Source organism: Varroa destructor, unplaced genomic scaffold, assembly GCF_002443255.2.
Source record: "Varroa destructor unplaced genomic scaffold, Vdes_3.0 BEIS01000005.1, whole genome shotgun sequence".
NCBI classification, from domain to species: domain Eukaryota; kingdom Metazoa; phylum Arthropoda; class Arachnida; order Mesostigmata; family Varroidae; genus Varroa; species Varroa destructor.
In genome coordinates, this window is record NW_019211458.1 from 20,963,729 (window position 1) to 20,991,550 (window position 27,822).

At 43.0% G+C, this 27,822-nt stretch overlaps 2 protein-coding genes across 11 annotated transcripts in view; one reads left to right on the forward strand and one right to left on the reverse strand.

Moving 5' to 3' along the window:
* Positions 1 to 27,822, reverse strand: part of LOC111251811 (transmembrane emp24 domain-containing protein 7-like) — a 154,496-nt gene that overhangs the window by 3,434 nt on the left and 123,240 nt on the right. For 2 of the 10 annotated variants that reach the window (XR_015328872.1, XR_015328870.1), the window contains 3 exons: positions 20,718 to 20,758; positions 20,067 to 20,143; positions 19,373 to 19,677 (listed from right to left, as the gene is read on the reverse strand). The exons of 3 other annotated variants lie outside the window; for them this stretch is intronic. Coding sequence is in view for 3 of the 7 variants with exons in the window: in XM_086990747.1 (XP_086846873.1) it covers positions 1,746 to 2,360 (615 nt within the window). In the remaining 4 variants the exon portion in view is untranslated. Of the gene's footprint in view, positions 1 to 182; positions 2,662 to 3,308; positions 3,535 to 19,372; positions 19,678 to 19,810; positions 20,254 to 20,717; positions 20,759 to 27,822 lie in introns of those variants that run through there. 5 more of the 10 variants (XR_015328869.1, XM_086990747.1, XM_086990750.1 and 2 more) reach the window with 5 other exon arrangements.
* The window catches only part of LOC111251810 (homeobox protein Meis1-like), a 110,542-nt gene continuing 99,908 nt past the window's right edge, over positions 17,189 to 27,822 (forward strand). The window contains exon 1 of the mRNA XM_022808840.2: positions 17,189 to 19,165. Within this exon, the coding sequence (XP_022664575.1) occupies positions 19,151 to 19,165 (15 nt within the window). The 5' untranslated portion in view covers positions 17,189 to 19,150. The remainder of the gene's footprint in view (positions 19,166 to 27,822) is intronic.

Genomic DNA, 27,822 nt, shown 5'->3' on the forward strand with positions numbered 1-27,822 from the left:
TTCCCCAGTCGCGTGGACTTTTATTAACAACGTAACCTTTCTCCACTCGCATGATTAAAAGCCAAATAAAACGTATAACTATTTTTCCGTACGATCACTTAAACTTTCTTGCATTTAAGAGAAAACAATTAAAAAACAGAAGCAAGGAAATCGGGAAACCTCCCAAAAATTGCAACAGCAAATTTAGTTTAATAGCACCTTTATTTACCCAAAAAGGAATGTAATCGGTATTATCATCATTCAAAGCACAAAATAATTTTGATTAAGTACAAGATCGTGCAAGTACATTTAGATGCAACTTCAGAATCAAGCTTTTATAGAAATATATACTGAGTGTTCAATTACTCTGAGACAAATTAACTCACTAATAGCTTTTCAAAAATTTCTTTCAGTATCGTTCTTCTAGAATGTAACGTTGCTGAAACACTTCAAAGTCTATTATATACTACAATTGACAACTCAAAGCTACAAATTTGACAATCACTAAGTTATCCAGTAGTAGGCGTAGCCGCATCATACAAACTTTCCATTTGAACAAATATTCCTTAATAACGTGCCACAATGTAATTACTCAAATTTCATCCTTATTGCTTAAAAGGGGCGGTACACAGACAAAAACACAAAAATTTATCAGCTCGTTGTTTCTACTTGGATCGGCCCGAATAAGGGTCTCACATCCTAATTCGGTATTTCCATAAAAAGTTTTGAAATGCCCTTGAGTTTGAAGAGGTTCTGTATTCTGTACGATTTTCATTACGTACCATATTGCAAATAGTTTTTAGAATGTCCACATTGTATTCATGACCCTCACGCCACGACACTTAAGTAAACTGGCTTCTAGCTTACTTCAGCTGGGCTATGCAAACTGTATAGAACTTTATAGGTCTATAAACTAAAAATTAACGCATCAATAACTCATTGCTCTCTGTTTGACGTATCTTCTTGCACAATCATTTTTGACAATCTCAACATTATCAGTAGAGTATTCAGGTTTTTATTCCTTATGGACGAAGTAAGTACAGCACACGTACAAGAATGAATTCACACTTTTATTTTGTTTTTACGACTTAATATCTTATAATACTTAATCTACTAAACACCTCATCTTGTTCCACCGGATATATATATATATATATATGCATATGCATATATATATATATATATATATATATATAAACTCTGTATCTGGTACGTTTCTTGCGTTCGAATACACGCTATATTCGCTACGCGGTACGCCAGCTCACAGAATTCGTTTCTCTGATGTTAGGTCGCTTTTGTTGTGTGCTTAAACGATCTTTTTGCACTTAGCAGCCATATTTACTAGTAGCTATTTTGCTTTTTAATTATTAACAAAAGCCACATTACCTACCAGTTTTCTAACGACTGTCTCTTTCGGCCATCCTATGTGGTTACTTATTTATGTGACTTATGATATAAACCGACTTATCACGCTCCATTCAAACCGTGCAATTAAGCCACAATATTGAGGACATTCATTCGCCTATTGGAGGACCATCTTAGGCGCGAACAAAGGTGGAAATAACAAAACCGGTGAGCATCCATAAACCCTCTTTACATATTTTTCCACCCATAATCCCTATTGTACCAAACAGCAATTTACCCCCTTGTGCCCCACTTTTTAAATTTACTTGCCGCTCGCCCCGTATTTTTAATATTATAATATAATTACTTTTCAATTATCTACTTGATAGCATCAACTAACACCGTTTTCTTGACTATTTTCTCTATCGAATGCTTTTCTTGTCGCTAAAGAAGCCTTTCATTACAATGACATACGTCAGAAATACCGAGCAAATGGCAAACGACTCAATGGCCGAATACCACATCACTCGCGAATTAAGATCTTCTGCTATTTTCCGTCCGTGATTTTCCCGTAAGCGATAGTGCGTCTGAAAATCGCCAACTGTATTTAGATTCTTGTGAATTTGGTTCATTAAATTTTCCATCATCGTCATTGCGGACTGCTTTTCGGCTGCGTGGCCAGGAAGGGGTCTCTCCTCGCCAGCCTGGAAATTCATATAGACGAGCTTGTGGCTGAACGTCGAAAATTCATTTGAGAAGCATGCGCTGTACACGCCGCTGCTCTGCGTCGTAAACTCGAGTGAGTCGAACTGTTTCTGTTGGTACTTGAAAAGTTCAGCGTTTCCTGGTCCACTAACAACGAGGTCAACATCGTAGTTACCACCAATGATCACTTGAAACTCTATTCTCGTTTTTGTGCTCTCTTTAATCTCTTCATAGAAGCACTGTTTCGCATTGTCAGGCAGCTCGAACGTCAGTTCCACCGCCAAGCTGCCCGAGATGACACCGAATATGCCGAGTATCGTCGGCGATAACATGATCTTCCTTTTGTTGTCAATAGCGCACTGCTAATGAGTTGCTGATGCAGACACACCAATTTGCCAATCCGTGAGTTTAGCCCGAAATCGTGGATAGGTTTGGGATGATTTAGATCAAAACACTGATGATGGAACTGTTCTGCGAGAGCTGTGTCAGATATCGTGACAGCTGTGTAGAAGGCGGTCATCTACCATCAACTCCGAACGAAACACGTAGCTTAACGGGCCGGCCGATAACTAAATACATGTGTAGACTGGAAGATGAGCACATGCTGTTTGTGAAACGACGACACCGCGAAATCTTGGCAAGGGAAAATCGTTAGGGCCGATTTAGTCGCAACAATAACAGTATTAATATATGTATGAAGTCCGTACAACTGTAAAGTTGTTCTTAATTATGCAGGTCAAATATTTGGAGTATTATGAAAATTTTATGCAGACGTCTTCCAGGCCAACCACACAATTCTACATCTAGCCCGCACATATCTATGCGATTTTCATAACAACAACAATACCTGATGATTGTGATTTATGCTCACCAAAGTCTATAGATAGCAAACATGGAATAAGCCAGAACGAGGCATAGTATATTAATAATGGCTAGGCATTAATATTGTCCTCGTTTCTATAAATTTTACAATCATAACTATAGGCATGTTTTAGGAGGATCGGCCTTCCTTACAAAAACGACATCTAATTTAGAAGCTGAGAAAAATACTCTTAGCCATCTTTTGAAAAATCGATTCACACTATTAAATGTGGTCGAGAGAAGATTATATTGACACGACGTAATGGTTATACCTTTTTCAATTATTATATTTATTCCCGTTAAGCACATTTTAGCATCTCCGAGCGTTAGTCTCAAAACACATTGTAAGGCATACTGCTCGCGAGTCACTATTATTTTAACAAAGGTTTCAAGTTCATCCTGATTTGTTTTCAACTTACCTTGTCGAATCACTTGACAGATACAGTTGAAGCTTACTGTTATATTCCTGGCCGGTTACTACAGTACAACGTAGCACACAGGCATGTAATTACGACACGCGCGAACACCACAGAACAAGGAAGAATTACTATAGTGATGAAACGGTCAAAAACTTCGAGGCGACAGTAAAATTGTGTTCGATGTGTTTACATGCGGCCTTGCGAGAATATGTTATCGTGTTAGTTTCACGCGGGGGTCGCAAGGTGGCGCTACGTTTCCCGAGAGGCGCCAAAGCATAAGACATCGACAAGTGGCCGCGCACTGCTTGCGCATCGAGAGTCTGCTTGCGGGGATCATCAATTTCATTGCGGGATGGATTAATTTAATTTTTAAAAGCAACATGTTTTTATACTTTTAAGGGGCCTAATTTAAAAATGTTCATCGGAATAAATATCAGCATTGTCAATATCTTATATAATAAATCAAAATGACCACAACCTAATTTGATTTACTTTTTTCTTTGTAAAACTGTGCTTTCTCAACTTTTAAGGTTATGTGAATCCTTAGTCGGATGTTGAATAACGATGCTTTCTTTTGTCTGCTGAAAACTTTAAACCACTAGCAATCTTGCAATGTATTTTATGGATAAAATGGACGGACTGATATTATTGTTGCTGATTCGATGTTAATAGTTCCGTCCTGTCTAAGTGAGCTAAGCCTAAATATGTTTGCTTAAACATTATAATGTATACATTTATTTTCGGTAGACTAAAACGTAGCATCATGAAGAAAAGCAACGTGAACGTCGAAAGTTGAATACTTAAATATTTTTAAGGTAAGGATAACGTCTCGTTAACGTATGCTAAATCGCAACGTATATACCACAATGTCCAATTTGCTTGCATCGATGTATACTAATGAATATGGTTATATATATTGAGAAAATGATCCGATGTAGCCTGCTAATATAATATATTTTATGATAATGATTACTAGTTTTCATTGATGGTAAATCAGGTCATTAACAGAGAGGCCGTTCATTAAGGAACACGTTTGTCTAAATTCGCTAAAAATAAGACTTTTCATTAGGTTTATCTTACTGTTCTAAAATGACCAAGATCCTTACCTCGATAGAATCCTCATTAAAAATTGTTCGCCCCCTTTTAAACATTAGGCTCTTCCAAGCGAATTTGGCGAAGTTCGAAACTGAATTAACTAGTTGGGTTAAAATTACGATTTTTTAGTATGGGTTACAAGTACTTTTACACATTCGTCCTGACGTTCTGGCCCCTTCTAGGCAACACTAGACCCATTTCTACGGCTTCTCGAATTAAATCGCTAGTGAAATATGTCTACCTACGAATTGCTCTTTTTAGGGCATAAACAACCCCGAAATCACACGGACTTCCGTAAAAACAGGCAGGTTGAAGGTAACATAGCTACTTGTGCTTAATCCAGGAAGTAACTGAAGCATAGCGGTAGCGTCTAGCGTTGTCATCAAATAACCAGCCTGCGTATTTTCAATTTCTATGCCAACGGCCCATGAGTCTCTTCAGTAACTCGAAGTAGTCGGCTACAATTATTGTTTCATCTTCGGCAAGTATATCAGAGTAACAAGTGCCCCTGACGTTCATTGTAGGTACTGCAATCACTTTACGTTCGAAACGCGATTTCCCTTCAGGGCGCCGCCATTGCCTCTTTCCGACTAGCGACAAACGCTGAATGCTGCTTTAGGCGATTTCTTAAGCGTACTGGTCTGCAATAACTGTTTTTACCCAGTTTCCGCATTTTCAACGTTTTGCGTTAAAATTATGTAACGCGTTACATATGGAATCCTAGTTTTGGTCGACGGAGCCACGAAACCCCAAGCTCTGTTCTCGTAAAAAACGTCCTTAATTGCGGCCATACGTTCTTTTTGTCGCAATTTCTAATCACCTCCTCTCTCCAACATTGTAATATTCGTTCTTAGGAGATATATACTACTTATGTATTACGTAAGGCCTCTTTGTCAGTGTCTTCATCAATCTTTGATGAAGTTCTTCTGCAGAGCTATGGTCCTGAGGAAGAAAAATTTAACCAGTAAGCATTAATCTTAGAAATTAAGATACTTCTCGTCCTAAACTTTCTTCCTGGAGTGAACTCAACCTGTTTTCGTTCACAAATTTCCAGAAGACCGAAATATTTATTAGTCGAATTTCGTCTGTTAGCGGCGCGTAGTTAGCATAATAAATTAATTTTAAAAATCGTCGGATTCTTTTGTAACAGCCTGATACTATCTCTCTGAACGAAATATTTTAAACTGATCTTCAACGTTACCATAGTAATTAAACATGGTCAAGTTAATGAGTTTTATCGCAAATATGGAGGTTGATGGAAGCATTTTCGCTTTGATAGTAGCACAATAAAATCTAACTGAGCGGTTTTCGGTAGTGCTAAAGAAGGCTTATGATGGTGTTTAGCGCAAATTAGTTTGTCGTGTCCATTATTATATATACACCGGAGAGAAAAAGTCCCAGAATTTAATTTTTTCCAGTCGACTGTACTGCCTCTATTAAAATTTCGCGTGATTCTTAAGCCCTTTTGTTTTCGCGATTTGTCATTCCGAAAAAGGTTGCAAATTTCCTGCGACACCTGATCATAACACGGACTTTGCCCACTAAATGTTCCTGTACTGTAATCGACTGTCTATTTGAGGACCGCCAGACCGCTTTTCTTAACGAAATATATTTTATCTTGTTTTTTTTTTGGTTTCTACATACGCGCAAAAAGATATCAAGTCATTATTCTTTTTTACATACGCTAAGATTGGCTCAGATGCATCCGTTCGTCCGCGGCCATCCGAATCATGAAAGAGAAATGGTTAACATTCATTAGGGAAATCAATCCCGCACACTTTGTTTTTAAATACTACTTATTGGGCTTCATGTTGACTGTTATGTAAATCCACAACTGCCAGCCCGGCATGAATGGGTACTGCTTTGGCCATACCTGTATCAGAGGGTTTAATGCTGTCGGCGATGTATACCGTTATAAGCTTATGTTGAACAGCCGTCCTTGAGAGTGTTTCTATTTACAGCTGGAATATATCTCAGCTGTCTGTATATATACACACGGCTGAGGTAAGGTAGTAATGTCTGCCCAGTAACTGTGATATAATGATTGTGAGATTAAACAATCAAGCACTAGTCTACATACAGAAAAAATGGTCCTAGGGCAGCCTGCAGGACTCTGTTTATCGATGTTTTGCTCGCGTCACGTACTCGCCTATTGCCATCTATATTGAATTTGGCAATTTTGCAACCAAAAACCGTTTTGTTGCTGCTGCGGTTGAGTTCGTTGTTACTAAGGCTGCATGAATGCAAGGAAGGGCACAGAATCTCTCTGAGGTCTATAATATGACTCCTACTATACTGTTGTCATTGCCGATTTTGTTGCTGCTACTTGAGTGAAGTCGCGCAGCTACGAGGACAATTATGAATAATGCTACTTCTAGAAGATGAAGCAGCTGTCGATATTTGTGCCAATCTATAGTAGCAGCGATCCGTAGTTACGCTAGCTAGGGCGATAGAAGTATATATGGCGAAGATCGTAGAGGGAAACCGAATCAATTGAATCGTTGAGAGTTGTTGTTGTCGTCGTCGCCGTCGTCCCAGTCGGCTACTGATGTTTTTGCTGCTCTCTTTAGTGGCTCTGCGTTTCGTTGTCGCCGTTGTTGTTGTTGTTGTAGTCGGCGTTATTGTGCCCGCCGCTCGATGTTATTGTCTCCGACGTGTCCCCCCCGCAGCGCGATGCCGACATCGGCATACTGACGCGCGAAATCGCTGCAACAGCACCAACGGCATCACCGACGGCTTTACATATAACTATGACTAGACCATCACTAGCGCTGGTATCACAATGCTGCTGCTGCTTTAATGTACTTTTGTCGTTTGCTGATGCCTGCTGGCGGTTTGTCGCGTTTGGGCCTGTTGTGTTGGGGCTGCTAGCCACGGCAAAAGGCATTTCGGCACATAAATATCCGCCGCGACAGTCGCGGCATCAAAGCCACCAATGGCAGCTTCTCATAGCGACCAGTATCATACAGACGACATCAATAAGTGTTGCGTACGTCGCAGCGGTAGCGATATGTGGCGGAAAAATGCGACGATATAGCATATAGCCTTTTTGAGGGGGGCGAATGCCACAGTGACAGAAAGGGAGTAAGAAGTCTCTATGTCTTTGTGGAAGGGGTGCGAAGACGAACAATTCAAAGGTTTATTGAAAAGAGCCGGAGAGTTGGTGTGTTAACTATTCATCACGAATAGGCTTTCAGTCGACTAAAACCGCTGCAGCGATCGATTAATCGCGGTAGTCGATTGGTCGAGAAGGGTAACCAGTGGCAACGCTGAGGACAATCGCATGAGATTTTTACGCCTGAAAGGACTTTGACGTCGAATGATTTCTATAAGACACTGAAAATTGGTTTGATCCACCCCCAGACCTAGCAGTGAAGCAACTTCAGAACGCCGACAGCTGCTATTGCTATTGCTGCCGCTACTACGGCGGTAGTCTTAGAATTTTTGCGTGTATCAAGATCATTATTCTAGTTCCAAACATTTCTCTTTAAACCAAGGCGCCTGTAGTAGTATTAGGGCACACGAAATTGTCCTGCAAAAGAAATAGGCTCAGCGACAAGGCGGTAGTAGCATTTTTCCGAACAGATTGGAAAAATGATTCTAGGAGGCTTTGTGGCGCTGTTTTCGCAGAGAAACTACTTATGCGAACCAAAAAAAGGTTACATTTATTTGAGATTAAAATATTAAAAGGATGCTTATAAATGTTTGCAATCAACATTGTTTTCGAAACAGAAAACAAATCTGCAACAAAACTGAGAAGTAATACAATAGCAAAGCAATACCGATCCAACAGGTAACGCCGCTATACTAACATTCAGATGATCCAGTGTTCAAGTGAATCAAGTGGAGATTATCCTCGCGCTTCATTTGAGATAGCTTGTCAACTCGAAGCCAGCCATAATAGGATTATTACGAGTACGTTTCATCGTTGTTGTCATCGTGGACCGGAATTTCCTCCTGAATATCCTTTGAGTGCCACCCCTCACCCCACCCCCTTTGGGTCCTCGCAGCTTATTCAGCGAAGATCTGCAAATTGCCGCCACCAGCATCGACCCAGCCCTATGACAAGATTATGCAAGCACCGCTCCGGCTGACTGCAAACCTACTGCATATGCCGCATATCTAGCTGTTTGCTCTGAACAAAAAGAACAAATCCTTACATGTGCAGTTTAGGAGGCAGCAAACAGCATCACCTCACCTCATTTCACCTCACCCTCGAATGCTGGCTCTCGCTCAAATATTCGGTTCCCCCTAACCCGCTCACTCTTGGTCGCGTTCTCAATCGAGAAGCGTGTGGCAACGACTTCAGATCTCCTAGATAGTACCCGCCTATGGTGCATCTGGCTAGGTGGGCGCCTACCAGGTCGCCTTGATATCGCTGTTCAAATCGTTAGTTTGATACCGCTTTGGTCCTGGACACTGGTAGATTTGGGTATCGTAGTTCATGGTTTCCCCCTAGATATTATCCCCTACTGGCGGGGGTTGCTGAACCCGTCTCAAGCCGTGTAGCAATTCTCCCCTGCTGTGAAGCCGCTCCGTAGCTGCTGACACGGCTGCTGGTACCCCTGCTGCCACCCCCTGCTGATGCTGCTAGTGCCATCCCTGATCAGCAGCAGCGTCCACCAGCGTTGCTCACTTCGCAACGCAATCTACCTCTCCGCTGCTCTACGACCAGTTACTTCCTGCTAATACCTGCATCCTAGACTAGTTCTATTCATGCCTAGCATATATATTATTGTGGCGCTAAACATATCAATCTGTTATATATAAACCAAATTTGATATAGGGTAGATAACTTGTTCAGTAATATTTACTGTTTACTGATTATCTAAATAGAATTTACAATTCATTGTAAATTCTAGTAGTAGGTTATAATAAGTACTCTAATTATTTAGTGTCCGTTATTATATTATGCTATGCATATTATCGTTATATTGAGTTGACCGAACATTTATGGAACTTTGTAACAAACGAAGCTATAGGTTTTTGGCAAATTTTTACCAAACGGCTAATTCCGTAAAGACTGATGACAGATATTTTTTGCCGGATAAAAACTTTATATATAGTGGTAGCTGGAGGGTTTCTACTAAATCCTATATTGAATGCTTAAAATACATCCATAAGCGCCCGGATAGTCAGCTCGAGAATGGTTCAGTTCTCCCGCGCAATTGCAAACTCTAAGAACACCGATGACAACTCTGTTTCTGAAGATTTGTTGACTGTTCGTCGTATCTTGGTTTTTCTATCACAAAATAATCTGGTATATATATATATATATATATATATATATATATGTAGATATAATAAGCTAATGCAGGTTTGCAAGGTTTGCTGTTGTCATTAGAAACGAACCGTGACTGCTGTTTTTTTGTCGAAGAAGCCCCAGTTAACGGTCCCACTGCCAATAATTTAACAGTTCGATGCAGCCGTATCAACTTATTCACACCCTCAATCGGATGTGGGCTGCCTTCAGTTTTTTTTTTTTGCTTCGATTCAGCCAGAAAATCCAATAAATGCAGACTCGAAAGTCATGATTACCAGATTATTTCTGTCAGCTGTGCAACTTCAACATATAGATGAAGGAATCGCCGTTGGAAAGACAGCCTGAGATGCGGCCGCCGATAGACATCTTTAATTTACACTTGTCATCCTGAAACCAGTCGGAACGTAAGCAAAATATCTGCCACTGTCTGTTAATAATCCAGCGGACGGAATGATTGCAAAGATTACGCTTGTCAGATTTGTCATGTTTACGCCTCTAAAACTGACATCCAATTACAGGCCGCCTCCGACATTAGAGCTGACTCCAGTATGGTCTAAGAGAAAACCTTTAAGAGCTGAAGTTAGCAAACGAATAACTGGACCAAAACAAAGACTGCAGAGAGAGTGAGAGTTGATACTATTAAGCAAAGCTGGTATAATATCTCACGCAACGTCTTAAAAAAATAAGATACAACTTTCACCGACAGCTACTTACTTACTTACTTACTTACTAGGTAAAACCAGACGAAATTAGCAAAATCTTAGGTAGCCTTCCTTAACATATACACACGCGCACTGCCATATAACGTATTACCATGGCATATGTCCTTATCCTAATATTGTTTCCATTGCGTTAGACGCCTTATTATATTAGTCAAGTCTGCCCAACACTCCCTCCCTGCAGCCCAAATATTACAATTTACATATCTTCATAAATGGAAATTCCTCTTCGGTTACTCCATTTTAGTATTTTAAACATAATAATAACGTTACATTATTTTTTTTTTGCAGAAAAAGGCTTGATCACATTTTACGCAAATAAATCCGGATACGGAAAAAATCAAGAAATATGTTTAGTTTTTTTCGTGTTACTCGACGCTGGTGTACGCGGTGTGCTTTAGACTGGACAGAAAACTAACGTCTGAAATCGGTCTCTTGGCCATCCTGGATTGAGTGAGAATTTGTCGGCATTTCGTAGCTGAACACTGCATTTACAATAGCAGCCTTATTTGTTAAAGTAGTATCAGTAACTGTTTACTTTCATAGGTGTATTTCTGCGTAGTTGCTTATTTCTGCGCTTGTTCTATGGAAGGCGCAGCGACAAGATATGACGGAAGACCGGCGGCAGTGGGAACGATAAAGCTGCCAATAGAATGCATCAAATGCTTCTTTTTGCCTGGCTTACTGTCGCGTGCTTTGTGTATCCCAGCTGCTTTGCAGAAGCCCCTATACAGTATGGATGACGGTACGTCGAAAGGTTTAGTGACTCGCGGACTATCTTGGGTTCGATATTTCATTATATATTGTTACGACGTGACCGCTTGAGCCTGAGTGTTTGTTAATGTCGATTCTTCGACTCGCATTGGTGTAACGTCTATGGGGGCAGAGGCAACAATAACATCCATAGGCTGAACTTTTGAAAGCAGCGTCTGCAGTGAGCTAGCTATACGGTACAGGAAAGCGCCAATCTAACTAGTAATAGTGTGTGTGCTGACACAGATTTCGTGTATAGACTGGATGGCTTGTCTTTACAATGGCCTTACAATAGCCCTACATCAGCCACTTGTAAAAAAAAAAAAAGAGCATCTGTGACGATTTTACGAAAAAAAAAAAAAGTCAGGAGACAGGAACAATGAAGGTCATAGAATAATAGCTCACTTTGTGGACGTTGATTTTTACTAGTCTTGTAATGAAGTCACCTAGTGAACCGTTGTATTGAACCAGCAGGGTGGTCCCAATGATGACCTTGTAAGAAGACGTTACCAGCAGTAGAGTACTATGCTACAAGCTAAATCAGCAGAAGTATTCGTGTGACATGCAGGCAAGTCGTGGTGGAAATATATTCAGTTGGATTTTTTTTTATCTAGAGCCGGCTGCGGACGTAACTCAGTAATTCGGTTCTGGTCGATATCTTGAGCTGAAACACTTGCCCTTTCCAAGGGTTTTTTTTTGTATCGTCAGGTGAGCAATTGTACACCCTGTAAATGTGAGCTCTAACCCAAAGGAATGGTTGCGTACTTCATTTTAGAGGGATTTCGTCGGTTTTGTGGACCGAGTAATTGTCAAGTTCGAATCAAGTACAAATGACAGACGTCCACTTTTTCTCTCTCTAGCTTGTTACATGAAAGGAACATTTGTTAAACAATTACATACAAACATATAAAAGCAATAAATAACAGATATTTTTCTGATGTTTACTTTTAACATAAGTAACTTATTAGTGCAGAAAATTAATTCATCGATTCTACATTATTTACCTATTTTCGTTATGATATCTAAACATCATTAGATACCAAATAATATTCAGGATATGTTTCTCAGACGACCGCCCTATCATCCCTGTCTACAGTATTGTTCAGTCTTGTATCGCCTGTAATAGGAATGCCTTGTATAACATATGACATTTGTAGCTCATGATCAGAATAATTGTACACACAAATAATAAAAAGCGTTTACGTAAAGATCGATTACGATCGCTGTTATTATATCTTGTCTCAAACGGAACAGCCTCTCGTCAGTCTTCTTCATTTTGTTTCATATTTTAAGTTTATACTTAATTCGTTGGTTTTATGGACAATAAGATCCGCTTGCTGAGCTAGCTAGTTTATCTAGGCCCATTTGACCGCATTTTTCCAAAACCCTACGATCTTCAGACTACCGTCTCGATAGGAAAGCTTCGTAACTTTGCCACTTTTCACGCTCCCTATTACCCCTCTTTCCCATCCCAAAATGGGGATCGGACAGAGGAACAACTTGCAGTTACTGAGTTGCCTTTAGTCCAGTCTTTGTTCCAGCAATGTTCTTATTTCTTTCGGCTTTTCTGATCAGAAATGAAAGAGAAGATTAAAAAAGCGACACGAGAACGCTTTGCTTCTTTTTGGCTTCTGGGATAATTTTTTGTTTGGTGCTGCTATTGTTAAACGCAGAGGCGAAGAAGTCACTTTTGGGTTTTTTTTGGATCTTGCTAATCGTCTGTTATGCGTGCCACGTCGCGACATCTCAGATCAGACCTGCTGCGGACCGACTTTGCTGCGATCCGTTAGTCCGGCGTCACTTCTTAAGTCCCTTTTAAATAGGCAACCAATTGTCACAATTGTTCGCCTATAGTCACTATAGCTAAGTGTGAGCGGGTGGCACATTGATAACATAAAAGTCTAGATGGGAAGAGTGCGATAAGTAAAAAAACAACTTTCGACTGTAAAAATTATATTCACTTTTGTTGGAGCTTGTTTCTGCTCCCTCGTTGCAGTGTTAATTTAGGTGCTACAGTCTTTGATGCATTTGTGGTAAATATAGGTATTTCTGCGTAACTAGGTCACCCACGTATATACGTACTGTGGCAGGTGTGTAACATAGAAAATCGAAGGTAGGCTAGAAGTAGGCTTAGAGTCGGGTTTAAGTAGGTAGGCTGTGTACCATGCTTTGATCTCTTCCCTTATGTTAAGAGCTACATTAACAATAAATATGGTTTTAAACAAACTCATATCATTGTTTTCGTTAATATATACGAGTAGGTACACGTTTACCCATACACAGCTTGTGTGCACGACCAGAAATTTATCCACAAAAAGGTCCTGTCTGCGTGATTTGGGTTCTACAAAAACTTTTTTTTAAACTGCTCATGGCCGCATACACAACAACAGGGCTCGCTTGATTCTCGCGGCTGTCTCTTGAGCAGGCCCTTGTTTTTTTCCTCACCATTTACAGAAGCCGTTTCCTCCACTTTCTGCCACCACTTGCACGAATCGGCCTACTTCGGGACCGTGTCATAGTTTTGTACGCATCCTAGAAGAGACGAATGCTCTGTTCCACCTTTCACTCTGCCCAAATTGAGTGGAGTTTGCTATGAATGGCTGATCGGCAGTCACCGATGACCCTCTACGTATGTTTTCGAAGTCTTCTTGGGTGTCAAAAAAGTACAAGCCCTTCGAAAGCTCCGTTCAACAACTTGACAAACGACATAGCTACTTACTTGATAAGATTACTCTTACGGCTATCACAGTTACTGCTGCTACTAGTACTAGTGTCAGTGGAGGTCGCTTTCGGCATATCGTGACAGCGACTGTCTCTTAGCTGAAACATCCACAATTGCAGGAGGACCAGGCAGTTGCTGCTGAAAACCACCGAAAGCAGGGGTAGCCACGATGGCAGCCGCGGCGCTACTTTCTTTGCTTAGTTTAGAGATAAAAAAAAAAGGTGCTGCTACTTTTCGTTATTCATTGCTTTCAGCGATGGCGTCATCGTTTCAGAGTGCAGAGTGGTTTCTTTACATGCTTTTTTTTACCGTCAGCCTCATCATCTCCACCCGCGCGTTTTCCCGTAGCGATTACAGATGCCGGCCTTCTAGCCAGGGTCCTACATAGTGCTGTCGCTTGGTTCTGAAACATTTTCGACACAGAGTGGCTCCCCTAGCTGGAGTGCTTTTCTTGATCTCGGGCCTTCTGTTTAGATATTTGGATGAAATTGTGCGAAGTTGTGGAGGCCGAATGAAATGGGAGTAGAACTGAGGCCAGAGGGACATGAAGGGCCCATTATTTCGTCATCATCACCCCTTTTCTCCACTGCTTTTTACTTTTCTCTGTCGGCATTGCCCTGCGTTTGCTCGTGTTTCTGCCTTTGACCGTTTTCGTTTTCTCTGGTTTCCTTCTTTTCCTACTTTTCGTTCTTTTGCGTTCCTCCGGGCCTCTTGTGGCTGTCCGCCTGTTTCCTGATCCATCGGTGTAAACGTCGGTCTGTGAGTATGCTTTGTCGAGCGCACTTCATCCCTTTCTCCTGTTGTTTTCCACTTCATTCTGCACGACCTTCATCCCAACTAGTTCTCTTTCTTTTCTCGTCCATCGGCAACGATGAACGTTTCCGTTCTATCCTGTTGTTTTTTGACACATGCATTGCGTCGGTTCAGTTGCTGGACGCTCGGCGAAAAAGGATCCTGACCTCTGACTCACCCTGTCAGTTCCCCCTTACCCCCGAGAGCCTCCGATAAACCTTGGTCAGTTTTCGTTATGGTGTCGCTAGTAGCCTGCCTTTTTTCCATCGTTTTCCCGCTCTTTTTCTTTTCCCCTTGAGTAAAAATCATGGTCTCATTGGTGTTGCTGGCTATGGCGGCAATCGCTCGGTAACGAGTAGACTTTTTTGACTGGCGCTAGCTCGATTTCTTGGGCTGTCTCTTCTATCCTGCTTCGTCGTTGTATACCTCTTTTCTCTCGAATTCTACAATCCCCAATTCGTTCCGGTACCCAGTTCCTGTCTTGTCCTGATCTTAGGTTCCGTCCTTTTTGATTGGTCCCTGCTGCTGCTGCTGCTGTGGGTTTTGAGCTTTCGGCTGTCTCTACGGTTGAGCTCTACCTTGGCGATGGTGAAACTGAGTGTTTCCATCAGCGGCAATGGGTACATCTTCGGCACTAGAGACAGCACCAGCATCGGTATAGATTATTTTTACTAGAATACTTTGTTCGAGACAGTGGAGCGTTCGTTGTTTTTCTTGAATTTTTCGCCTTTAGTAAAGCCTTAGAAAATTTTAGCGGAAATTGTCTATGCCTTACTGCGTGTATACTTATGGCCGATTGACTACATTGGTCTCTCCCAAACTCGGAGGTCGATTCACCTATCTCACAGCTTATCAATAGTTTACGAAAAGAAGTACCGTTGTGCCATACCATGACCATGACTGGATGCTAGGGTCCACGCGTCTCGACTAGCGTGAGCCATATCTGTGAAAAAAAGGAGAATATGAAAAATATATCTGATAGGTTTACTAAAGCAATGAATGTGTTCTGTGACTGCTTACCAGTTAGCTCTGTTATTAAGCTTTTACAGTAATCTATTCTTCGTTTGTATTGCCTAACGACGCCCACCGCTTTTGCCAAAATATTGTGGATGAAACCCAGCAGTCAGCTACTAGTGACAAACGTAGCCAATAGCAATGAACGGACAAACGGTGCTTAAACGAGCTTTTATGAATTACTCTCATAGTCTCACTCACTGCTATCTGGCTGGATAACGAATAGAATAAAGGCGTAGAACAAGTGCCTGTTCCTGTTGTATGAACCTGCCGTTACCCCCAGCTAAGCTGGGGCTGCATCTACTTTTCCTGAAGCTCTCACTGTCCATAGAGCTGGCGCTAGTTAAAGGAGAAAGCAGCGGGCGCTAAAAGCCGAACGTAGTTGGCAGCGAAAACGATACATACATGAGCAGCAATAGCGGTCGCTCTAACGTCAGCTTCAAGCTGGGCGCTAACGGCAGCGGCAATATTCAACTCAACGCTACGAACCAGGCAGGGGGCAGCTAGAAGGAGTATGAAATCCAGCTGAAACGAACGCCAGCCAAAAGGCCAACACCGACTATTAGCCAATGGAGAACCTTCTTTCAGCCGGAGAGCTCGCTGGCCAGCCAACCAAGCGGCCCAGGAAAGCCCTTTGCTTTTGTAACTGTATGAGCGTAAGGAGAACTATAGTTAAATACTAAAGGAGCCATGGCTATCGTATCATGGATTGCGACTTACACCAATCATTTCTGCGTTGATTGTGCGCCGCCACGTCTGGCCGCGGAGGCGCCCCAAGGGCGGAGCCTCGAGGGGTTGGCGGCACGAGCTCCGCCCCCTCGGCGCGCCTCGGGCCTAGCGGACAGCAGCGCTGCTGCATCCGCCGCTACCTTCGCTGTCGCAGGGTCGAGTTTTCGACGAGCAACGAGAGAACGATCGGGTGAGCGGCTGCAGACCAAACGCCTAGCGAGCTAGCCAGCGAGTCGAAAGCTGACTGAAGGAGCAAGATCTGTCGCTGTGTTGAGCTGAGCTATTCTGCTCCGCCGCCCGTTGCCTAGCTCTTACGCTGCCAGGCTCGGTGACTGCTTGGCCTGCTGCTGCTGCTGGCAACGCTGTAAGCTGAGCGTCGCTAGGAGAGCCTCTGTTTAGCCACCGCTGGCATCAACTACGAAGACTGCCATCTAGCACCAGCCTACTCTATCCAGGCATACCCTAGCCGGCAGTAACGAACTGCCACAGAAGGGCTCTGGTGTTGCTGCTTTTAGCGACGAGCGTCGTTGCCGTCGTCGTTTTCGTCGTCGTCCGTCCGTCCTCCTGCAGGAGGGTGCTGCTGCTACTGCTTTGTGTCTATGACGGCAGCAGCGGTCGCAGTAGTAACGGCCGCGAATCTCTCGCTCGTCCGTGTTCTCGTTTTCTCCCTCCCGCTGCCTCGCTGACTGCCGCTGCTGGTAGGAAGCAGGCGGACGACCAAGTGAGCGCCCTACCGGCTGCCGCAGCCGCGCAGCCGCTGTCGCGGCTGCTGGGACTTCGTGCGCACCGTTGGTGCGCTGGCTGACCGATACGGTTCGCGTCGTTCGTTGTTCGAGCCGCCGCCGCCGCCGCCGCGGCCGCTGCTGCTGCTGCTGCTGTTCAAGCGAGCGAGCGAGCGAGCGGCAGGCAAACAGCCAGCCCGTGCTGCTACTGCTGTTAGCTGATTGACTGTGCGCTGAACGAACGAACGAACAACGAGCCTGCCTGCCTGCCTGCTCCTGATCCCGCTCGCCGCTGGCTCTCGGCCCGACCAACCAACACTGGCTGCTCTGGCTAGCGGCTGGTTTTAGCGTGTCTGTGTTGTGGAAGGAAGGAAGAATCTGCTGTTACGGGAGTAGCAGCTGCAAGCAGCCTGCAGACGAAGCAGCATAGGAACCAACGAAACGAGCACAATCAGGTATCAAGCACTGAATTTTGTGTCCGAAGAATACGGAGACAACAGGCTGAAGGAGAAGTCGCTAGCGTCGCTGGTTTACTAGCGTTACGCTGCGCTGTGTCGTTTGCTTGACGCCATGAAAACGCGTTGTGGAAAAACAAGCGAATTGTATTTTGAGAGAATCAGGGAGCGGAAATCACCCCTGCGGCGACATTAAGGATAAGAAAAAAATCCTCAAATTGAGGCCGACAGAAGGTTAATAATCGCAGTGCTACTACCGTGTGTGCGTGCTATTAATCTAGAAATAAAAAAAAAATAATAATCATACAGAGGTGAATTGCAATTGAGTGCGAGTGGATTCATGAGTATCGCTCATTCCCAGCGATTTGAGATTTAAAGGCTTTTGAGTAGCGAGATGCTCTGTCACTCAGAGTGCCCCTGAATACATTATATCCTGCAGTCGCGTGCCGTTCAGGTGTGATTCTATTGCGCGGTTATAACTTCATTCGAACATGACATTATTATTGGACATCGGCGATACCATCATACTTCAGAAAACAAAGAGGTAGAAAGCCCTTCAATGGCAATGACTTTTGAGGCATTTTGACACTGACTACAGCTCTATCGCTGGTTACTCATTTGATCCATGTATTCGTGTGTTTCTCGTCGACCACATCGTTATCGGTTTTTAACGTGAAAATTAAGCATTCCGTGCTATTGGAGAAGTTGTTTGCTAAAGATTAGGAAGTTTCTGTGAAGTGTTTCCGTGGACGTGAATCTACTTGAGTGTAAATATCTGCTCGAGCACTGCTGAGTACACGGAAGGAAGCTACCTCAGGCCAACCTTAATTTCTGGCAAGTTTTTCATGGTGTTTACCGGCCGAAAAGACGTCAGCTAGAAAGCCTGATTAGCGGCTGTTCAAAGGCGAAGGCGATTGAATCTTCCGAGCCCGTCGTCGATTTTACCGTCGCCGATGGCTCGGAAGGATTGGGGCCCGCCTGAGAAGCTGGAGTAGGTGGTGACTTAATTCATTGTGCAATCGAACTAATCGTCGTGTGTCGGCAGTGCAAAACCGGGGCCCTCGGGCCAGCCCAGGGAGGATAGCGCTTGTTCCAAGCCCCTGGAAGCAGATCCCCCGCCGCCGTAATTCAACCCCCCACCCCCCACCCCCGGAAAAGCCGGAAATTGAGAAGTTCAACGACGACTTTGACGACGACGAAGACGCAGACTATCGTCTTCTAACTATAACAACGGTCACTTCCACAGCGGCGCTTGTCGCCGCTACTACGAAGACAGTTCGGTCTCTTACTACAACTATTGTAACTAACAAGACGTCATCTGTTACGTCTCTCTCACTGCAGCTAGAACAACAATATCTATAACTATAAATACCATTTTTGGTGACTACAAACACTCCTATTATAATTGCTATTACAACAAGCGTCGTTGCTATCGTATCGTCAGAGGAACCACAAATAAAACTTCGCCGTTGTGCAGGCGTCGCCGTTGCAGACGCCACTAACGCCAGCGGGCGCGCCTACCGGCCGCGAAGAGTGCATCCGTGACAACACTCACTGTGTCCAACCCTCAAGCGAGGCATGGCCGCCCAAAGGGTGAGTACCTTAGCTTAGTACCAAAACAGTACGTAAGCAGAACAAAAAAAAACAACGAAAAAATAGCCCCCTTTTTAATAGATCATGTGGAAAGTTTGCTACAGTTTTGTCTAGCGCGTTTACAGGTCTATGGATCTGATTCGGTGTATAACTGTATGTCAAAACGGGTGTGTAATGGCCAAAGTAATTAAATATGCGTGGCTTAAAAGCAAAAAAAAAAAAGATTTTTGAAGTGACTAGTGAACGTCTTTTCTTGGAACGAAATTTGGGAGCACGAGCACTCGCAAATGCGGATTTTAAGGAGGACAGGGCTTATTTAATACACACAGTAGTATACGGTAATTTATCTAGATCCTGTCCTGGGAGTTTATGCTTTAGAAAGCATTTACCATTGAAAGAGGTCTGCTGTAGTTGTTGTTTTCGCCCAGTATCCGCTAACCGGTCATTACATAAGTTCTTCCGATAAGATTTGCCCCACGACAAAATCACTGTTGTGCAATCCTCGCGGAATTCTACAAGCATCAAGACATTATTAATGTATTAAATCTTGTTTCGGAGGCTACCTAGCGCACGATTTTCAAAGATGATTCAGAAGCATTTGCATCACGGTACACTAATGAATGGGTTTGTGTATATATATATATATATATATATATATATATGTGTGTATTAAAAACGTCGTCCAAACCAGATCATTAGGCCTAGTCCTAATGCATAAAACTGCTAGCGGTATTGATAAATATACATGCAAATACATATTCACACACATTTAAATCTCCCCAAAGGGAATTGTTACACAAAAACTACATTGAAGACCAACAAAACCATTTTATCCCTATCGCCCTGTTTCGAGGATTAGAGTAGGAGAAAGCTAGGGAGCCAAAATTTGAGAAATGGTCACCTGACGACCGTTGGTGTCGCGTTTGAAGACATGTATTATTCAAGGATTTAGACCATGTCTTGCTCATCTGTAAGTCTCTAACAAAACCCGTTGTGGGATTATAGTCGGTTAGTGGTGGATGACGAAGGTCCAAAACATTAAAATGAGACGATCAAAAATGTGCAGTCACACTTTGTATTTAGCTGACCTGCAAAGACGAATATACACAAGCTATAGATTGTTTAGCTGAAGAGAAAATATATTCTGAATCGTCTAAACTATAAGAAAAATCAATGAGTACCAATTGGTTGTCGATTTATACAATCAGAGAAAGCACAGTATATGCGCACAATCTTTGAAGACGACGTCAATTCTGGTAGTGAAAAGAAAGCAGATGGGATTTTGAACGGCCGCAATGTGCCAACGAAAAAAAAACCAACACAAATTCTAAGACGAAGGAAACAGAATCCAAATAAGATATGAACCAGGACCGTTTTCAATGCGTTGTCTGTCCAGTCCTAACTTATCAGCTGTTTTTAGGCTTATAAAGTTTTGATTTGCAGAACCAGAAATTAAAAAAGCTACAACAATCTAAAGCCTGTTTTAAAACGTAAATGGGATCAATGTAGCTATAATTAAAATAAAAAAATGCGCGACAGAATCAACGGATACCTGACTATTTTTCTGGGATGGTCCGCTTACCGTATCACGATCTGAAATTAAGATAACGGCATAATGAGTGCTATATACTATATATATTTGTGTTACGCAACTCTGCTATGCCTGCGTTTCTTTGGTAGAAGGAAATGCCATTGAACTTATACAATTAATGACCCGCAGTAAAAACGCCGAGCAAATAAACCTCTGTTCATTTGTCATTACACTTGAACGATTTAATAGCTGACAAGAAAATATGCTGAATAAAAATAATCTCTGCTTGTTTATAATGGTACAAACATGAGTTCTGTGTGTATGTATATTGCAGAAACATAAACCACAAATGCTTTTTCGTCGTCAATAAATTGTAGGGTCAACCTCTCGACTAGAGAGAAATGGTGATAATTATTTCTTCGACAACAGTCAACATAGAGCTAGAACGATTGCTGGAAAGCAGGCTCTTTTTTTTTGAAAATTGTATTCACAATAAGGATCGCCTAAATTGCAGATCTCAGAGAAGCTGGCCCATTTTCAAGCTGAGAAGTTTATAAGCCTTTTGACGGCGTTGGTGTTATGATCAAAACATGACTCTGGTTTTTTCCTTTGGGGTTCGCTAAGCACTAATAGTAGGATTTAAATTTTGTTCCGAAGCTCGTAGCTGAATATGGGAACAAATGCCTAAAAGAGCAGAACAATGACTCAGTTTTTTGTAGGTCCTGCTCATGTTTTCGACAAGCTGATTGTTATATTTATTGACGAGAAATGAGTAATGGATGCGTGCAATGATTAAGCACACTCTAACCACTATATGCACACTGGCATCGAGCAAGGACCGGCTGCGCGTTCGTAACCCAGTAGAACGCTCAGTTTGTGAATTTCTCATGATGACCATCACAAACACGAATCAGAAACACTTTTGTGGTATATTGATCGATATCTGCATAATTTAACTGAATACTATTTTTGTATTTTTCAAATCAAGCAACTAACTAATACCATTTTTAACACTTCAGGGCATTATAGAATTGGAGCCTTCTTCTAAATGGTCCTAGTCAGATTTCAAACAGTTATTTAGGCAAACATATAGTTCACTAAAACTCTATAGGTATCATCTCACACGCCGCCTGTGACATGTACGGTACCTGCCACCCTCCAGCTCGTGCAGTTCTTATATTGCTTAACAAAACTTTTGTCACGCGCGAAAAAAGAGCTATCCATTCCACCAATCTATTGGACGCTTGAAGGCTGTTTTGGGAGCGTTGTCGTCACATTGGGTTTTCGTTGTTTCCGCCGTTCTAACTATTACCGATGATAGTCACGTTGTTGTTGTTTGTGTCGTCGGCGTTGATGCTCTAGCGTCAATACTGATCTTACACGTAATCTTGTAGCAAATGTGTAAAATCTGTTAAAGTTGTTGATGTTTGCGCTGATACCGGTACCGTCACTAAGTACAACAGAAGCACTTCGGCTATATTCGTATCTCAAGAGCGCCCAATAGAGTCATGTGAGAGCGCGCCGAATAGAAACACCGACCCGATGCATAGGCCAAGGACGCCATCAAATGTAAACTGAGATCGGTGTAGGCAATATGCCTGGGGGCACTTGAGTTTATCGAGAAGAGGTTGACGATTACGGTCAGCGGTTATCCGGCCAGCAGATACAGGCGCAGGCGGTAAAATCGGCGACGACTCTTTCAGGACAGACTGTTCCCAACCACTTTTGAGCATATATGTATATGTACGTTGCTGTATGTGATCCGCTCGTTTTTTATGCACTTCTTTCGTTTCTGTTTTTCCTTGTACTTATTCCTCCTCTTTGACCTGTTAGGCTTCGGCCGTTAGGTACATCTTCCATAATAGCATGACTTCGGCTGGTGTTTTGTCTGGGCAGCGGTTCACTAGGCGACTTGTTCGCCAGGATCCTAACAGAAGATCAACGAAGCTTTTGGCCTGAACCGCCTATTTAGTCATGGGCAGGAAAAGCAGCGTGAATATTTTCATAAAGTAGCAGTTGTTGGGTGATTTTTTTGCTGATATTGTGATTGCTGTCATCATTGTCGTCTTCCACAAACGCAGGCGCACGATCCGAGACGAACGTCGATGGAGATATTCACGCTACATGAAAACCTGATTGAATAAAGGAAGTGTCGCTAACTTCAGGTCACCGCATTAGAAGTGCGTTATGCATGAAGATATTTGGTTATTTTATACTATCACGGACATAGGTTTGTTTTACTAGCGAAACTTTGCGTTTTCGATCAGTATGGCGACAGTGAAGTGGAGCTTCGCATAAATCATTATATTGAAAATTCAGTGCGTGGCTGATAAGTGAGCCACCGAAACTTAGTAACGCGCTAGTTGTTTGTTAGCTCAAAAGCGATAAAATATTCTTCGTCTGATACCAACCAATTACAGAAACAAAAGCGGCAGGACCAGATCAACAAAGATGATAAAAACCAAGAAGAAAGCCAAAGAGATATGGGGAGGATGAGATGATTATTAATAACACTGAGGCCGCCAGCTGACTCGTAGCGACCTTGCACAATAGTGACAGTTACTGTTAAATACACCTGTCGTCAAAAACAAAAAACGTTTTAATTTTAAATCATTACATAATGAAGAGTAAAATTGCAGGTAGCATTGTTTATTATTGACATAATAACTTTATGACAGATGTGATAATGTTCCGTTTCGGGCATTCAGATATCTCATGTAAATGGTAATACCTCGCTTTTAGCTCTCACTACAAATGATTGAATTTTATACGTCTAAATAAAAACAAATTCATTAATGAAACCTGCATATACGGTGTTTTGGTGAGGTGACAGTCGGAGCTCTCAAACTGGTAAATACGGTCCTTTATAGGACGTCTATGAAATTAAACAACTACAAGTAGAATATAACTTTGAGAGGTTTGGGCATAATTTTATAAACGGATCTTCAAAGAGCGTTCATCTTCTCTGCGGTGGCGGGGCACGCGCTAACCGTAGAGATTGACACAGTGGACCCGAACTACCTCCTTGAGCATATGTCAGTGTTATACAAAAAAACATTAATCTGATGTAACAGCCGAAAGATCCGTGTGGCTGAAAATGTAAAAAACAATGCTTTTTTTGAAGTAGGCCAGCCCACCAGTTTATATTACAACATTCGTTGAATCCTAATGGTATTGGCTATTGCTAACATATTTATTACTCCATTCGCTCACGTTTAGATGTCCACGTTCCGTCAATCGTTTAGCCAAATTGTCGAAGAAAGCCCCAAACGATGAACCTACATAGTTTATCAAGTGCATGGGGTGATGATACTCAGAAGCATAAGGATGGACAATGTTCAAATATCAGTGAGCTCACCAAACAAATTTATTTACATGTACTATGTACGAGTGAGCTTTCCTAATGACCCTAAGCAATACAGTGATGAACCCTGCGCTAGTACGTACCTAGATAAGCAGAGCCGCGTTTCACTATCTAACTCTTCTTCATCGGCCAATCAGCCGCCATGGGTCTTTTTTTTCATAACGTGTTTTTGCATCCGTGAGACGACGTCGACGAGGTTACGCTGATGGCGTTTAAGACCGTAATGCCTACAACTACCCATCTAAGGGCTGTCTAGGACGCCTGAGACATCGTTAGGTCCTCTTTTGGTCGTTGAGGCTGCTAAATATATCGAATTGCTCCTCTTTAGCTGGTCTATAATTATTGTATTTAGATTCGGGCGTAGACGAATAGATCGACAACCGTATGTCAGGGTCCAGTTGTAGTAGCGCATTGATGCAGTAGATCTACACATATAGCTAGCATTAACTACTGCCTAGTACTTACTAGAGTGTTGATCCTTCTTCATCAGCTTCTTTTTGCTGTCGTCCGACCCTCTCATAGTAGATAGTTCATTGCCTGGCTCTGTTGACGTAGTTACTAACGCTTCTACTAAAGCGATTCGTGCTTCGATGAATAGGTAGCGTACATGTAGAGGTTTCCTCTGAAGCTACTTCTCCTGACCGACTGGCAGCTCGGCTGTATACAGCCACATATCGCGTATTTAAGCTGCAGCACCAGCTGTTAACTCTTAGGGAATACCTGTCCTACGGGAAGAAGCTCGGCGGAACGCTAGATTCTGTTCAAAACATGCGTTACTGGGTTGATAGATCCGTCCATTTGCCTTATTTCCTCCGATACGATCGCTGTGACGGCGGCACTCATTCAACAGAACGTTCAGCGCTCGACGGCGCTGCCGACTAGTCGAGGTTAGCGGAGAAACAACGACGCCGGCGTCGGATAACGTAGATCTAATGAAAAGAACCGTAGAAAGGTTCATTGATTCTGCTAGCTCGCACCCACAGTGTAGAGGTATTATCCAGTTGTCATTTATCCTTCGACTACCATCGCGTCAAGTTCTCTGCTTGGAAATGTTTTAAGTTCTGTGGATACCGGAACTGCAGTTTAACGATATTACATCAAAAGGCTGGCTCTGTAGCATGAAGAGCATTGTGTATCTAATATACGCCTTACGCGTGTTCCCAAGCTTCGTAGGCAGACAGATGACTATTGAGCTTCACCAAAAATGACCCGTTTTTGTGGCAATATCGTGGATTGGACGTACATGAAAAGATTAGATCTTTCCCCTTCATTTTTTGGAATTCGGCCCTTCGTATTGAGCTTTTCCTATTATTTCGAGACAACATCGCTGCCCCGCACGCCGTCGCAGGACGTTTGCGTTTAAGCTAGGCGTAGCGGCTCAGAGTCCCACCGGAGGCTCTACTAGGTATTTACAATGATTATTTTTTCTTTTGCTACTGCTGTTATTATAGCAATGACTATGAAAACAGCTGGGTCCTCTTTTTTCGATGAATCCTGCGTTGTTCACTGTAGTGTATATTTTAGTATAACTTTCACAGAGAAGCTTTATTATCAGAAATCCGAGAGCCCTCCGCTTCGGTTTTTTTAGTTTTTGGCCAAAACTTCCCATTTGTATACTATATCTTCTAATAATATATAATGTAGTTATATTTTTATTGATGAATATAAGACGGTGAGCCTTTAGCCGTTCACGCTTTGTTGAGGGACTGTTCAGGATCGATCTCTCTGATGCTGTTTCTTGTGCCTACGCTATTCTGTGCCACGTCGTTAGATCATAACATATTATTATTTTTATTATTAATACTGTTAGTTTAGCGTGTCGATGTGCCAATGCTTGCGATACGAATAGCGAATGCTGAGCGCTACTTGGCCGAGTCGTCCGTGACGTTCGTACGATTTCCTCCGGAGAAAGCGGTCAGCTCAATCGGCTCCAACTCAGCGTGGAGTGCCTGCAGACGCTGCCAACAGTTATAGAAACAGCCATTATTCAACAGCACGGCTAACTGACTAAGTAACTATGGACGTTCGCTCGTTGGCTCGGGCTAGCTAGCTAGCCCCCTGCTGGACGCTTTAGGATCAGCGATATGCGGACGGCAACAGAAACGCCAGCGGCGACGGCGACCGCGAACGCGACGGCCAGCCTTGAGCTAGGTTGCTTTGGCTGTTCTAAGTCGATCAGTCGCCGCTAACGTCGCCACCATTAACAGTCCGAGTACCAGAAGACATTGACATCGAGCCTCGAGTTAGCCACGGAGGCAGGCAGTCGGCAACGCACGTTTTGCTGCGTCCCGCGACCTTTTCTTTCTGCGACGACGCGCACATATGCTGAACTGATGCTTCTCTGTAAGCACCGGTGCCATTCGCCAGAACTAGCAGCAGTGGCCAGTTATGGCGGATCCATCTAGCTTCTTTCCTACTCGCAGGGCCTCTCTCGATGGCAGTCGCCAGCGACGGCAATGGCGGCGGAGGCAGCGACGTTGTTGCTGTCAATGCCAAACAAAACTAGCACCCACCCGCAGCGAGAAAGAACGCCTTACAACCAGAAGTGGCATTGAAACGAAACGTATTAACTATATATATGGATCGTGCGTACGAATGTACAAACACGTATGGTACATAATACTAGTAACAATAATAGATTTTCACTTAAAGCCCCCTTTGCGAGTTGACTGACTGGGTTAGAGTGGGCAAAATAAATTAGTTAGAGTAGACCGGTCCCCGGCTGTTCAGCGAGAGGCAAGGAGCCTATTGTTGCCCAGGTAGTGTCCATGCTATACCAGGGTATAACAGTTTAAACTGTCGTACATCATCTCAGCCCGTATATATCATATTTACAATAAAGACGTTTCTTCGACGAAGGCTGTGTTTACAGCGTTCAATGTGATAACAACATGTAGTAATGTTACGTTTTGAGACAGGCTGTAGAAACTTAGCCCAGTTACTGTAGACAGTACTTTCTTCGCCTACAGCTTTTCGTTTCTCTGATTTTTGTAGACAAGAAAATCTAGTATATCTAGACCACACACAGATAGTTTGCATTTGGGATTTCCATTGTTCCTCGGTCATTCTTCCCGCCGGTGGCAATTATCCCGGTTGATTGGTAATCACAGAGATCATCACTACTAGTACAGCGGCCCGAACAAAGGATGCACTGTCCATGATTCTACTGACGGCTTTGACAAATTTATGAAATGCCCCGAAATCGCTTTAGCACAAGCGGTAGTCTGTTTAGTAGAAATGATGTACGTTTTGCACGTGCTCTGACGGGGCCTGAAGAGTATGAAGGTGTTACTTTCCGTTGGAGCACTATTGCTCATTGCAATCGTTCCTACACAGCAACTGATGCGTTGGTTACTGAAGGGTTGCCTTCGACGGTGTATGGAAGCAATTTCTCAAGTACAGTGGGTGTGACGCCCCGCTGGGAGTTTTTCGCATATGCTGTTGATGAATTCGTATATTTGGCTGGACTGGAGCGGGCTAGTCGATCCCGTTTCTGAACACCTGTGATCCGACCTCGACGGCCGAGAAACCCCTGTGCTACTACTGTGCGGCCCTGTTTACAGAAGGACGCAGGGGAACAGGCCACATTGCTGCGTGGCCGCATGACCCGCTGCTCCTCATGCCGTCTTGTAATTTGGGGACGCGCGCGTTTTTCTACTGTCCTGTCCTTGTCGTTGTTATCGTTGCTGTAACAACACCCGTCTGTTGTCGTGATCTATTCAATGGGGGCTAGCCGACCAGAACGAAGTGTGTTCCACTCAT